Here is a 15,347-nt window from a genome sequence, read left to right on the forward strand (position 1 = left end):
CTAGTGGAAGGTGTCCCTGCCCATGGCAGTGAGGTTGGAACTACATGATGTCTAAGATTCCTTCCAACCCTAACTGTTCTATGATTCTATGAAGACATTCAAAGAACTTTCTCTTTTCCTTTCACACATTTCTTCCACACCTGGAGGACTGTGAGTTTGCCCCAGTAGATCTTTCTGAGGTTCCTTCCCAGGAAAACCAAGGCGCTCTGTCTTTTCTGTATCTTTTCCTCAGGAAAAGTGAGACTTGATACAGTGACATAAGAAACACTTCTTTTCTAGTTGAAGACAAAGTTAGAAGTCAAAAATGACAAATTACTCAGGTTTGGCTTTATCCTGATGATTTCTCCGTAGTTGTCTAGTCCAACCCATGGCTCTGGCCCAGCTCCAGCCACATGCAGCTCCCTTGGTTGGCAGGAAATGCTGTGGGTCAGATATACCCAGTGAAAGCAGGCACCTGGAGGCGATGCAGGGGCTTGTGCAGCACAGCAGCTCTGCAGGTTAGGACAGTCTGAAATGCTGTATCTGTCTAAGACAGTGTCATAGATGTTTAGACAGCATCCAGTGTCACACTCTGTGCCTACGTTGATGGAAACCGGGTTGTATTTTTCCATATTTTAACAAGCCAACACAGCACCTCTTCAAACCCTCTCTTTCCCAGCATTATTGTCTTCCAAAGGCATTGTTCTGTTTTGTTGCTTTCTACTTAAATGAACTACTTATAAGCTACAAATCATAGCTTTATGCAGTATAGAATTTTAAAGGAATTTTTAAAAACTTACTGATTTTTATTTTGGTTATTTCTTTTAAAGAAAGGAAAGCATACTTTTAAAACTTACCTTTCCAGTGTACTGGGCATATGTATTTTTTCCCAATGTTTTTCTTTTTCTTTTGATTTACATTATATTGTATGGCATTATTTCCATACAGTAAATTAATGCAATATATGCAGCTACTGACTTGAATTTTATGGAATTTGTACCCACAGGACTTCATGAAAGTAAAGTTCCTGTCCATTTGTATGTCTTTTTCTGTAATGTAGATAATGTAAGCATGATTCCTCTTTCACAAGTGAGAGTAGAAGGACATTGGTTGGACTCAATAATCTTAGAGGTCTTTTCCAACCTTAATGACTCAATGATTCTCTAAGTCCTGTGTACAGTCATTAGAGAAACTGGGGTGCACTTTCCAACAAATATTTTAAAAAATTGGGTATTTATTACCAAGCACAAGCTCCTGAGTAGGATCTTCCTAGTGTGATTTGGTCATGCTTCCAGGGTCTGGCAAGGCAGCTGACAGAAATGCTACGCCATCCTATACCTGCAATTAAAATGTTTCCGATATCTGTGTCACAAGAAGCTCTTGGAGTATGCAGAAAAGAAATCTCTTCAAACCTTGCAAGCATGAAAAATCCTCCTAATGAGCGAAGTACCTCCCAGGTTACAGAGGTGCTGACATGCACTTTTGGATTTAGGAGTCTAAGTTATGGTGTAGATCCTGATGCATTCTTTTGGATCTGCACATAGATATTTGATTAATATTTATTCAGCATTCAAGGTGCTCTCCTCTGAAAAAGGAACAGCCTCATCAGGAAGAGTGTCCTTTGAGTGTGATATTTATTTCCTAAATTGGTTAAAATCTCCTACATAAGAAAGCAGTTATAAAATCACATAAAATTTTATATATTTTATTGAACCATTTTTTCCCAGTTCCTTTGGATCATTCCAAAGTTATCAGACAGCTTATACATAGTTAAAGAACTTTCCCTATGATCATCAAAAGAGAGCTCATTTTATAATTAACCTGGAAATAATGTCTTTTTCCTTCTCTTCTACTCAATTTTGCTTTCATGGTGCCTCAAATTCAGTGGAAGGAACTGCTTTTATTCCTGTTCTTCTGCAGAGCTGCATATGTGGCCATAGCTTACAAAATAAATAACAGATGTAAAATATTGTAATATCACAGAACTGGTAAGTTCTGCAGCCATTTTTACTGTCCATTTAATATGGACACATTATTCATCTCTGGAAGTTAATGCAGCATAAATTCTTTGCCTCCTGCAGAAATAGTGGTTATAGGATCACTTCTGAAAAATTATGAAATTAGCATAATTCAGTATTAGGTGGAAAAATTACCTTGCACCTTACATGCTACTGGACACTTGACTTGGATTGAACAGACCTAAAAAAGTATGAATGTGATTCTGTTTCTTTGATATCTTATGCAAAGCAAGAGAGTGTTTCTTTAGTTGTACTGAAGAAAAGGAGAGAATTATCAACTTTTAAAGCATTAGTAAACCACACTGTGTGAATAAAAGGATTCTTCACTAAAACTTGCAGTAAAGCACAGCCCAGCTTTATTATGTGCTGCATTGCCTATAAAACTCTGTTCTAAACCACTGTCATTTAAATAATATAGTTGGAGCCAGTTTTATTATTTCACAGACATCATCAGTATCTTTTTCTCTGCTGAGTAGCCTTCCCACATCCCTTATCCTCCTACCTTTTCATTGTAGCTCAACTGGAAAATGTTGGGATGTAAAAATAGTGAGTTAATGAGCATAGAGATAGATATAAGATACTTTGGATGGCAGGAGGGGCATCTCTTTCCAGCACTGGTCAGATTGCTTGGCAGATCAGCGGGAAGATTGTGCTTTCACAAAGCACCTCAAGAAGGTGAATAAGGTTCAAATCTTGGGGGATATTTTCGAAGCAATACAGGTCTGAGTCTTTCAGGAATGGAGCCAACAAGGAGTTCTTTTGAGAGCGATGATCATTCAGTTACGGGCTTTCTAGAAGTAGTAGGTGGTCCTCAAAAGATACTACACTTTGTTACTAGATTGTCATGCAAGAAAGATATCTTCTCTTCCTTATGCAGGAGCTACTATTAGCAATCACTAATATTGCTCAAAAAAGATGATGCCTAAGGAGATGTTTTAGAATTACCAGTTTGTAAGTCTTCACAGAGCAGAATGGAGTCAAATGCATGCCTTGGGGAGTCTGAGAAACTGGACTACAGATGTTCACAAAACCAATTCCTCACATAGATACTAAAAGTATCAGATGAAGAAGGCCCACTTGTTTGATACTGTCAAGTTGGACCAGATCTAAAGAGAGAAGAATAAATCTGGATCCAGAGGAGTTATTATAAATACTGATTAATAAGCACTTTCATTTTTTACTTCAAATACCAACTTCATTAGCCACATTTTTAAAAGTATCTGAGCATTATGTGGCATTTTCTCCTGTCCTTCGGCAACATGAGTAATAGGTTTTCGTTGGAGCTTTGCATTCACTGGGTTTTACTGTCTCTGTTGTAGAGGGCTTCTTCGGAAAGGTTAACAGCTAAGGACCATGCCCACATAATTATCATTATCTCTTGTTCCTTCAGTGATGAAACCTTATAAATAGCTTCACTGAGTAGGTTAAACAAACAGAACACATACTGTTTCTCACTGCAAACAACTTAGAATTTACTTCCTTTTACTGAGCCTGTTCAGAGCTCTTATAAACTTTGGTCTTCATGACCCATTCTCTTTCTCTGGGGTCCCTTTTCCACCAGCTTGTCACAGAACTGAGTGGCCGGATCTGTTGCAAACCATGTATGTCAGTGCCCCTTTAGCAAGTCCCTGGTAGTGCATTTAGTCCCTCTGTCAGAGTGACACTGGCATTCTGGTTCTCTTCTTATTGTGAACTCCTCAGATGAGCCTAATCAATTATTTAGACATACAATGGCTTGAGGTGAAAGGGATCTTTAAAGGCCATCTGGTCCAACTGCCCTGCCATGCACAGGGACATCTTCAACTGGATCAGGTTGCTCAAAGCCCTATCCAGCCTGATCTTGAATGTTTCCAGGGATGGGGCAGACACCACCTCTCCATACAGCCTCTGCTAGTGTTTTACCTCCCTTCCTTGAATCTAGTCTGAATCTATGCTCTTTCAGTTTCAAATCATTACCCCATGTCCTATTACATCAGGCCCTACTAAATCCAGCAGAATTTGTATCCCAGCAGCCCCAACATGTGCCAAACCCTTTCAGAATCTCACTTGTGCTGTCCATGGTAGTGTGTGGGTCTTTCTGGGTGACTGCTCTTTAATTTTCATTTCCTACGTAAGTGTACCCTTTTTTAACAATAAAGCCTTCAGCAGGATCATTTGCATTCTTTTTTAACTTTAATTCCTTAATTCAGATGGTAACTAAGAATAACGTGTGGGTTTCAAGTTTAAGCTTTTCCTAGAACTAAACTGAATCAAAAAAACCAGACAGGAATTGACTCAGTGCAAGGAAAGATTCTCAGGAGGTTTTTCTCCATAGTTAGAAGCAAACGGGCAGGGCTGTTTTTACAGACAGCTTTTGAGGGAGATACTGCCACAAGCAATGAACTTAAACATCTGCATCTTCTGATCTATCCTCTTCTTCTTTTGTCCTTCATCTTCCAGCTCAGGCATTTTTTGTCTGTCCATGTGTTTGATCATGTTGCCCTTAGCTTTTACCTTGGCATTATACCAAGCTTTCTCTCTATCCTAGTATTAGACTGCCCTGAGGATGTTTAACATGAGACAGATGCATTCAACCCAAAACGGATGAGGTACATTTTGTTTCATCCTGTTATTCTCAAGCAAAATGGCCACAGCAGCTAAAGCCAGGAGATTGTAACAAAAGACTGTACTTAAAGGCACTAACCAGCCTGAGCGTATCACAGATGAAGTTCCATGAGAATGTAAAATCCCTATGCAAGGTATTATCAGATTACTACAATTATTCTCATGTCTCTATAAAGAGGGGAATGTTGTTTTGCAGGTGGAGTACAGAGACACATTACTGACTAGTTGACACGACTGGTGTCACACAGAAAGGCTGTAGCAGAGGAAGAAGTAAGACTGATATCATCCAATTTCATTAATAACTTTCTTCCCAATGACCTATAACTTTCTAGATTTTTGTTTTATGGTACTCTGTTGAAGTTTTATCCAGAGCAGAAAGATAAATCCTGTATATATCTGTGTATATTTATATATACCAATAAAATATGGAAGTGGTAAGCTCAAAAGAGATTTATAGTGTCAAATTAAAATATATATTATTAATAACTTGGCTGAGGATGGCTAAGCAGTCATGATCACCATTTCCACACATCTGAAACCTTTAAAGGAGAAGGCACAATAAGTTATGTTGAAAATATTTTGAGGAGCAGCAGAAATTCATCAGGGTGAGATTTCCCATGGCACCTATCCTTAGTCAAGGAAAGAATATACATTTCTTGCAGAAAAGTGGCAGTTAGGATGCAGGGAATTTTCTTTTCCCAGTGAAAAATGCTTAGCAGAAGGAGTATTTTTCTCCTATTTTTAAATGCCAAGCACAGTGTCAGCAGAAAACAGCTGTAAGTAAGGAGTATTGGAAGGACCAATGTCTAAGCTGTGAGACATTGAATCAGAGTTAGTATTAAAGACAAATCTTTAATGTACTCCCATAATGTGAAATGGATTTTGTGGAATTTAGTTTTCAGGCTTCTGTTCTAAGGCTGGTTTTGTCTGCTTGAATTTTCTTGACAGCCTGTCAAACTTTATTTGTATCTGGGCAATGGGAACATAGAGGCATCAGTGCGCCCCTTTCTGTTTTGCCACTGTGGCCCAGATCTTACCAGAAAGATTTAATTTCATTTTCTTGGAGTAAAGAATGATTTCACAAAGCAACAGTGTAAAATTGCCTGATAAGCCATCTGGCATTCTAGAGAGCATTTTGACAATGATTTGGTCTTTCAGGCAAGCTTTCATGGGCAAATTAAAATAAAAAGGAAAAAAGGAAGAGTCTAATTAAAGAAGAGGGAAAATAGAGACTGCTTTTCCTTGTAAGATGAGAATCCATACAGCCTCATGTAACAGTAAGTGAAGGAAACAAAACAAAAACAAACAAATAAACAAAACCAAAATCAAACAAAAAACAGAGGCAATACATGGAATCTGTTAATAATTTAATGGAATGATGAGGCTCTGGCTATGAGAAATCCAATTTTGTTCAACTGCAGAAAACACTCTGAGCTAGCATTTCTGGACTGATGGAATAAATCACTTCTATTAACATGAGAGATAATTTTATGTAAATGTATTGGGAGACCTTCTAGCAGAGCTGAGCATCTTAGCAGTACCACTTAACTTCCTTGTAGGGCAATTGCATTTAGACCAAGGTCTTCTGAAGGAAATGGCTGACTAAATCAGCATTAACCAGGTTTCTGAGGGGCTTGGGCATTGTGGATACTCAATCTTGCCTCCAGGAAGGACATGTTGACATTAGGGAAGCCAGCCGCTTCCAGTGGTCTGTGTGAACTGTTTTCCCCAAGTGGGACAGATTTTGACACCCAGAAAAGAAGATCTGAGACTAATCAGAGAGAGTCTGAGCTTGAGTTTTTCTCCAGTTTTCATTCCTCCCAGTTTTAAATGAATTCAAATTTGTGCATATTGCTTCAGCTTCTTTTTATTACTGTGGTTTGGGAGTGATGTCCCCTTTGTGGGAACATCTTTCCTTACGGCATGGAAATAAAGCTATTGTTATAGTCCTCAGGAGGGCAGTGGATGCAGCTGGGCTTGCTGACGAGCTGCTTCTCTGAGAAGAGTCAGTGTCCAAGTTAGTGAGCATGGAGGTCTGCTAGCGGAGATGGAGCTACAGTGGGAACTGACTCTCTTCCCAAAGGTGGGAGGTCAAATGCATTTGTTAGAGCTGCCAAGATGAGAGGAAGTTCTTTGTTTGTCCACGTTGTGCTGGTGCTTGTTGAAGAAATAGTTTTCAGTGATATGTAACAGACCAGATGCCTGCTGATATAAAGCACATCCCCCATGAACTGAGCTGAGGGCCCAGGCCAGTGTGTTTGCAATATTACTTAGAAGTTTGCAACTGTTTGGACATGCATTTTTGTAGGGCAGCACAAGAGACACCTGCAACATGGATTTTTTCTTATACTTCCTTTTAGCTCTTGGAACTAGAAACACAACAAGTGGAAGTGTTCTTCTTAGGTTAACAGAAATGTATGTTCTTGTCTCTCAATTATTTTGAAACATTTGTAGTCCCGGTGTTGACTTGAATATGTTATTCAGAATACTGAGTCACTCCTGCTCAGGTCTGAGTATTCAAGAAACTGCATTCAAGTCTGCAGTAATTCCTTGTCTTTCACATAATGTGCAGTCATTTGATCAGAATCTGAGAGAAGGCGGTTCCAAACCCTTTTTCCAGTCTCTCTGAAGGATGGATGGGGCACAGTGAAGGGGATCATGGAAAAATCTGGGAAGACTAGACCTAGCTTATGGTCTTGACTCAGAGATGTGCCATCACATTCACTTTGTGCAGAAATGGAACTACAGACTACCTGTGGACTTACTGTGGTTTTTCCAAGTGTTGACATTTTTCCAAGCATATTCAAGACATTGTGATCCTCTAAGTTATGCTCTTACCTGTGTGTTAGATAGCAATGTGTATAATACTGTACTGGAATATTATTTTCCATTTGCTGTATATGGAAAGCTGAGTTAGAGCCCTTCACTAGGAGAAGCGATAGCAGTATTAAGGATATTATTCTCCCCATTAGCCCCATCCCTGGAAGTGTTCAAAACCAGGCTGCATGGGGCTCTGAGCAACCTAGTCTAATGAAAGGTGTCCTTGTCCATGGCAGAGGGGTTTGAATCAGATGGTGTATAAGGTCTCTTCCAACCTAGACCATTCTAGGATGTTCAGACTCCATGATTATTAGCTCCAAACTTGGTCCAAACCCTTTCCTACATGAATTCTAGCAAGTCAGTGAGAATATATCAAAGAAAACTCAGTAATAGAAAAATAATCTCCAATATCTTATTTTCCTGTGGCCTATTCCAAAATTATGTGTGAATCCAGTGATATCTTAGATTGCAGACACATTTCAGGAACACTTTGGTAATTTTTATTAGTATTGGAGCGCTCCATGTAGACCAGTGGGAACTTTGCTTAAGACTCCCTGGCAAATGGTCTGTTTTCTGTACTGTCATACAAATTTTGCAGCCTATATTGAATAGAAATTATACTTTATCTCCTTGCATTATACAATCTCAGATTTTTAGGTGGACTTTAAGAAAATAACTGGATCTTTTCCTAATGATCCGTGTTTATGAAATCATCTTTACAAAACATTGCAGATATCATACTTTGCCTCAGTAAACCAGTAAAACACCATTCCTCTGTTGAAGTGCAGTTGGGATGATTTACTCTAGCTGAGATCTGGTCCTGCACCTGGAGAAACACTAGCTTTCAATCTCTGCTCTCCAGCAGGACAGCAGTTAGGAAAATCATTCACTGGGTCACGTTAGCTCACTGACACCACAATTTGCTGTTGCTGCTCAGAAAAATAGTTACCTTCAGCCAAAAATTGGGTCCAGGCAGTCTCACAGACATGTGATGCTTTGTCTTTACGGGAAGCTCCTAAGGTAGCAGTGTAGTAATGACTTAGAGGTCTGGAAACAGACTTTGGAATAAGAACCTAGAAAATTTGTCTTTGGCATTACTGCAGGCTCTCTGACTGACCTTGGACAACTGAAAATCATTCTCTGCTTTATTTCCTCTCTATCTGTAAAATACCAATCTTGCCATATTAATCAGCGTTTGTGAAGACCCTTGAAATCCTTGGATAAAAGAGTATATTACAGAGCACAGAGTAATTGGAGTAAATGTACCCTGTAAAATAGTGCTGCCTACCAAAGTGGGGAAGAAAAAGCCCATCCTGTTAGTGTGCTCAGCTCCCCAAGCAGTTTATAGGGAAGGTGTATGAACCTGGCATATTATCTGTTGTGGTTTTCCCAAGTGAGGAAGAAATGAGCTTCCAAGCCTTGGTCAGGGGCTTCTGTCACTCTTGTGCCTTAAATATGTCCATGCACTGCTTGTTAGGTTTCTCTTCTCTTTCATTTTACAATACCTTGCATTAGGGCAATATTGTTAAGACACTGTTGGACATTAGGAAAGAGGTTCTTCACCCTGAGAGTGATTGGTCACTGGAGCAGGCTGTCCCAGGAAGTGGTCATGGCACCAAGCCTGCCAGAGTTCAAGAAGCGTTTGGACAGCACTCTCAGGAAAGTGGTGTGTTTTGGGGGCTGTCAAGTGCAGGGCCAGGAGCTCGGCTCAATGGTATTTGTTGGTCCCTTGCAACTAAGGATATTCTATGATTCCATGAAATTCCAGCGTGATACAGTGAATCATACAAAAGTTTATAGCTAATGAGGTATATGCTGCACCAGATGCTTTTATAGAGTGGGGTAGTTGCAAACCTTACTTTAGGTATTGAATGTTTGTACGCAGCTCCTAAGAAAATATTCAAGAGCACCCTCAAACACACAGCATGGCCTTCAGCCTTCCAGGACATAAAGGCATGGGCTTTCTAATCCACCAGAATTCCCAGCCACAGAAATAGAGGAAAAGCTGACATTTGTCAAAAAGACTTACTATTTCTTATCATCTTTCTTGTTTTTGCAGACATGCATGTGTGATTCGAGGCCAGGTGATGACGGCAGATGGGACCCCTCTAGTTGGAGTGAACATCAGCTTTGTCAACAATCCTCTGTTTGGGTACACAATCAGCAGACAAGATGGCAGGTAGGATGACTGTACAGGATTTGCAGTGTTTGAGCAGCAACAGCAGCATTATTGCCATGAACACTAAAGAGAAACTCCTTCCAGGAGCACATTTATTGCTGATGCCTTTTGAAGATGTTGATGCATTATTGTTGGTTGTTATGGGTCTGGTGACCAGTTACTAGTGCTGTTCCTCACAGTTCAATTCCAGGGCCAGTTCTGTTCAATGTATTTATCCACAATCTGAATGCAGGAGTTGAATGCACCATTAGCAATATTACTGATGATACCAAACTCAAAGGTGCTGTTGACTGTCTTGAGGGACAGGAGACCTTGCAGAGTGATCTAGAATGGAGTAATCTGTGATGAATGGGATGCAATTTAAGAAGTCAAAATGCTGGATTTTCTGCACCTGGAACAGAGTAATGCCAGGCACAAGTATTAACTGGAAGAGGAGTGGCTGGAGAGCATCCGTGCAGAGAGGATCTGGAGGTGCTGGCCAGCAGCAGCTGCATAGGAGGCAGCAGTGTGTCCTAGCAGCTGAGGGCAAACTCCATCCTGTGGTGCATCAAACACAGCATGACCAGCTAGTCAAAGAGGTGGTTGTCCCACTGTATTCAGTGTTGCGATGGTCTCACCTGGAGCAAGATGTGCAGTTCAGGGCCCCACAATTGAAGAAGTATGTTCAGGTCCCTGAATGTGTCCAGAGAAGGGCAAGAAAGCTGGTGATAGAGCTGGAAGGAATATCCCATGAGGAGAAGTGAAAGACTCTGTGTTTGTCCAGTTTGGAGAAAGGACGTTGAGGAGTGCCTCATTGCTTTTTACAGCTTCCTGAGGAGGAAATGTGGAGAGGAAGGTGCTGAGCTTGTCTCTGTGATCCAGGGATAGGACATGTGGGAATGGTTCAGAACTGTACCAGGGGAAGTTTAGACTGAACATGAGGAAACATTTCCTTACCAGGAGTGTACTTAAACACTGGAACAGGATTCTTGTTAAGGAAACTTCCCTGTCTGACCATCCTGGAGCCACTCTGGCATTCACTCTTACCACCTGAACTGGGACCAAAGTCCCTTCACAGATACACGCCCCACACTCACAGTCAGACCAGGTTTCCTTGCTGGCTCAACCCCAGGTTTCCCGTAGCAGAGCCTCAGATGTCTGGATCCTTAAAGTAATTTAATCATCGTGCAGTAACTAAATAATAGTTTTTTCTGGCATCCTGGACTCCTGCCGTGTCTCTGAGTCTGCAGTCCCCTGGCTGGCCCACAAGTCCTCAAGCCTGTTGTTATGCACAAAGTCTGCAGTTCATGGCCCCTTGGGAGACCCATCCCCCAGGACTCAACCTGCAGCTCACAATGCAGCTGCACACCGAGCTACCTTGCACTGAATGTATTCCTCAACATTCCTAGAGAGATGATTGATTCCCAAAGCCTATCAGTGTTTAGGAGGCATGTGGACAATGCCTGTAATAATATGGTTTAATTTGCTCAGCTCTGAATTGGTCAGGCAATTGGACTTGATGATCTTAATAGTTCCTAAAAAACTGAATACCCTATTCTATTCTATTCTATTCTATTCTATTCTAATTCTATTCTATTCTATTCTATTCTCCCATTCTAATACCAATACTAATTCTAATTGTTTATTAGTATTAACTTTGTGATAATACCTGGAATCTTCAGCCAAATATTGGGCAATGGAGTGCCCATGCATATAAAGCAAATATGTCTCCTGCTCCCAACAGCTCTATTCTTGCTAAATCATGTTGAAATGATTACAAAGAAGTCATTAAGATTACGGTAGTGTTAGAGGCAAAATCTGAGCAATCATGCTCAACCAAAACAAAAGAATTGCAAATTGGGAATGTCTTTCATCTTATCTTTTGTTTGTCAGTGCTAATTGGCTCTCTTTCTTTTAAGAACAAAAAATGTAACATAAGGGGTTCCAGCTGCACATGTTGTATGTATCGGGTACTAACCACCAGAGCTTGGGAGAGGATTTATAGATTTTAGAACCTTTCCAATCCACAACTTTAATTAAAGGTTTGACTTGGCCTGAGAAGCTGATAGAATTATAATGAACATGTGCTAGCAATATGTGCTTAATACTGTCCCATTCACATTCAGGGGTGTTTGCACCTAATGTAACACTGATGGTGACTGGGAGGCTATCTGAGTGATGCTCCAGCTCCTGGATGACATGGGAATAAAATGTGGATAATAAAGAGGCATTCCATAAAAACTATTGGTCTTCTTTGGGAAAGGATGCCTCTCAAGTGTCTTTCTATTCCCCGTAGTTTAGGCATAACTGCAAAAAAGAGAGAAGTTGAACATCTATGCTATGAATATCTCTGTCAACCTTACTGAACCTGTGTTGTGTGAGAGTGGGATGCAAGCCATATTTTTATGATCAGCTTACTGTGCATGGACCTGCACAAAATCTTGTGTCCAGTAGAACAGATAAATATGCATGAAAAATCCCCGGACAAAAGGACCTGTCATAACCCTTTTTTCTATCTGTTTCCTTGTATATATACAATACCCAAGTACAATGTGTAATCTTTCATTTGGATTACAAGTACTTTGAGCAAGGGACCATCTATCTCTTTGCTTTGCAGCTGGGCTGTACCTAGCACAGAGGGGGTTTATCTTAAACTGCACCTCTAGCCAGCCGGCATGCCAGTAAGCTAAATAGGGACAGAGCATGGGGGTGAGTGCTGCTATGCAGGCTCCAGACCTTTCTAATATTCAAGTAACTATTTCATTCTTGGGTGATAAAAGACAAGCCCCTCCCACTGCTATATATCTACAGGTACTGGCAGTTCAGGCTAGGGATGGTCCTTCCATGCCATGTCCTTCCTAAGGTCCAGGTGAGTAGGTGACCCAGGGCAGAAAGCAATGCCACTGGAGCATCAATATGCTCCACCAGGCTTCACTGGACTCCTGGTTCCTTGGGGCTGGCTGCCAGCCTCCAGAAGTTAAATTTGTTTCAAGCGCAGGGCTGCAGTTTGCTGAGTCAGCCCCCAACAGACACTCAGCTCCAAGTGATAAAAATGACAGAGATCAGCTGTCTCAGAGCAGGGAATCTGTTACCAAGTGGGATTCATCCTAGAGCTGTGATTTCTGTCAGCATCTGGTGGGGGTCAGTGTAACCCCAGACTGTGTGGTGTCAGCTCTTCCAATTTTACTTTCTTGACCTTCCTCTCAAATTAGTCTGCTTCTACAGAAACCTCAGGCACATCTGGTGCACAGCTCACATACAACAAATTGTCCAATTGCAGTACTGAGTCTCCAGAATAATAAAAATACCTTGAAAATGGCTGAGGGATGCATGCAGGTATTTTCTCTAATGAACAGGCACAGCAGTGCATCTATGTACTCTGGAGGTAATAAATGGACAAGTGGAAGCCATAAATGAATAAATTAAAGAACACCAAAATCATAGAATCATGGAATGGTTTGGGTTGGAAAGGAACTTAAAGATCACCTGGTTTCAACACCTTCCAGTAGATCAGGTTGCTCAAAGCCCCAGCAAATCTGTCCTTATGTCCAGTGACTTCCTCAGCAGTCTATAAATTGCCTTGAACTATTTAAGACCATTCAGACTAAAATGTGTCAGACGTCCCTTATTTCTAATCCTAGCCTCACTGCTGATTTTGTGGGTAGCATTAGATGCTCCCTTGACCTTCCCAGGCCAGCAAGCCAATCTGTGACAGAGAGTTAACATTTAGTTGCTCTCCTTACTGGCTATTACAATATTTATTAAATACTATTTGTAAAGCACTTCCAAATTCATGTAAAGGATTATTGTTCTTCCAGTCTCTATTTTCTTCTTTTATGGTTTGATTAATTTGTAATAGAGCATTGCTTCACATTGGCATTTTCACAGTGCAGTTTTCATGTGACTGAGTCACTTGGTTTTAAGAACTTGATGGTCTTGAGTGAGAAGCAAGTTCTCCTGACCTACAGTAGCAGGTTGTATGCATTCCTAGTCCAGAGCAGGGCACAGTCATATGGGGTCATCTGGACCATCTTCAGTGTCATTCTGGTTTGGAGAATAAATGGCAGCACACATGCAAGCACTTACCTTGTTCAAGGGGTCATGAGATAACTGGAGAAAACTCAGTGACTTTATTATTTGGCATATTCACCCTAGGATTATCTATTCTTGAAAATGTGCACTGAATTGCCTTAAAATTGTTTAGTACATCAGTTTACTGATAGCATGGCAATAACTGGGGTTTTAAAGTAAGGGAATTTAAAGATACAATTGCATCAGTTTAGCTAGATTGGTTCCTAAGGTGATTTTGTTGCTCCAGGTTTGGTTTTTTGTTTTGATTTTGTTTTTTTTGGGTTGGTGGGGTTTTTGAGGTTTTTTGGCATGGCCAAGTTTTAAAATGAATAAGTAAAATTTCAGGTTTAGAATTACAGTGAACTGAATTTTTATGCCTGTAAGGGGGTTCACTGTATTCCAGGTCTGTCTTATTACATCCTATTTAAGTCACTTTACTTACTCTGAGCAAAACTTTTATAACTTCGAGGCTTGCGTGTGTTTTCAGCGTATTTATTGGGACAGAGATTTTGTTCATATAACAAGGCATGAATATGAAATGACAAGTCTTAAACTACTCATTATATGCATTTCTCTGTAAAGCAAAGGTAATAGGCAGATCAAAGTATCAGTACTGGATTATAAAACACATTTTCAAATAAAACTTTCTATTTGATTAAACTGGTAGTTTCTAGAGGCCACAAGCCCTCAGTATCCCTGGGTTGTAGGAGCAGTGTTAGTAAAATAGCAAGAAAGTCTCCAGACTTCTTCCATATCCCTTTCAGCAGCTTTGCCCTGGCTTTCTGAGAAATACCAAGTGCATGAACTTTCAGAGCAAAGAGGTGAGAAAGAGTTAACACTTTTCTGTGGGGTTTTTATTATTTGAGCTTGCTTTGTGGATAAATAGGTAATTTCATCCTCCGGCCTGTCTCTCCAGAGTTTTTAAAGAAAAACAACAATACAACTGTACAAGGAGTATGATTTTTTCAGAGTGATAAAAAATACATCAGAGATCAGCAGCAAAAACAGAAATAAATTTTCCTCATTCCTTCAATCCCAAGATGGTTTTCCTCTTTTTAAATTTAATTTCACTAAGGGAAACTGGAAGGAAGATGTTTTCAGTTTGGGTTTTTCTGTTTGGTTTAGGGTTTACTTTTTGATCAGTTCATCAAGGTAACTTGAAAGCTGCACCTTGGGAGTCTGGGAAAACCGGCTCATGGGCAACACTGCTTGCTAAAAAATACTGCATGACTCTGTTTTCACTGCTGCTGGAACCTGACATGGAGGTGGTGCTTTCTCTTCTGCATCCTGTTTTGGGAGTGCAGGAGAAGCCAGGATGTTTCCCCTCAGCAAGTTCCCATCCCTGACCTAGGCTCAGTGAAGCCAAAGGAGTGAAACAGAGGTGTTTGCAAATAAAGCCTCTTCCAACTTGCCTACAAAATCGTTGAGCATCACTTCTAATGTTTATTTCTTTCCTTCTGGTGCCCCATTCAGTGCCCAGATTCATGCAGAGCAAGCATCTCCTTCCCAGCTGAAGGACTTGCCAAATGCTAATTGACTGTTAAAAACGTTCACATCAGAGTACAAATGTTGCTCAGCTTTGCTGGCAGGGACCAGCAAGTTACTCATCAGGCTACTGCAAGCCAAGCTCCATAGGTCTGGGAAGGTGATGTCCCAACTCAAGTGGTAGAATAAACATGGCTATAGCTTTTTACAAT

General features: G+C 40.5%; 1 protein-coding gene across 4 annotated transcripts in view; it reads left to right on the top strand.

Moving 5' to 3' along the window:
- Window positions 1-15,347, top strand: part of TENM4 (teneurin transmembrane protein 4) — a 614,726-nt gene that overhangs the window by 517,112 nt on the left and 82,267 nt on the right. For all 4 annotated transcript variants that reach the window (XM_071556826.1, XM_071556796.1, XM_071556807.1 and 1 more), the window contains one exon: window positions 9,481-9,600. In XM_071556826.1, the coding sequence (XP_071412927.1) occupies window positions 9,481-9,600 (120 nt within the window). The remainder of the gene's footprint in view (window positions 1-9,480; window positions 9,601-15,347) is intronic.

Source organism: Pithys albifrons, chromosome 1, assembly GCF_047495875.1.
Source record: "Pithys albifrons albifrons isolate INPA30051 chromosome 1, PitAlb_v1, whole genome shotgun sequence".
NCBI lineage: Eukaryota > Metazoa > Chordata > Aves > Passeriformes > Thamnophilidae > Pithys > Pithys albifrons.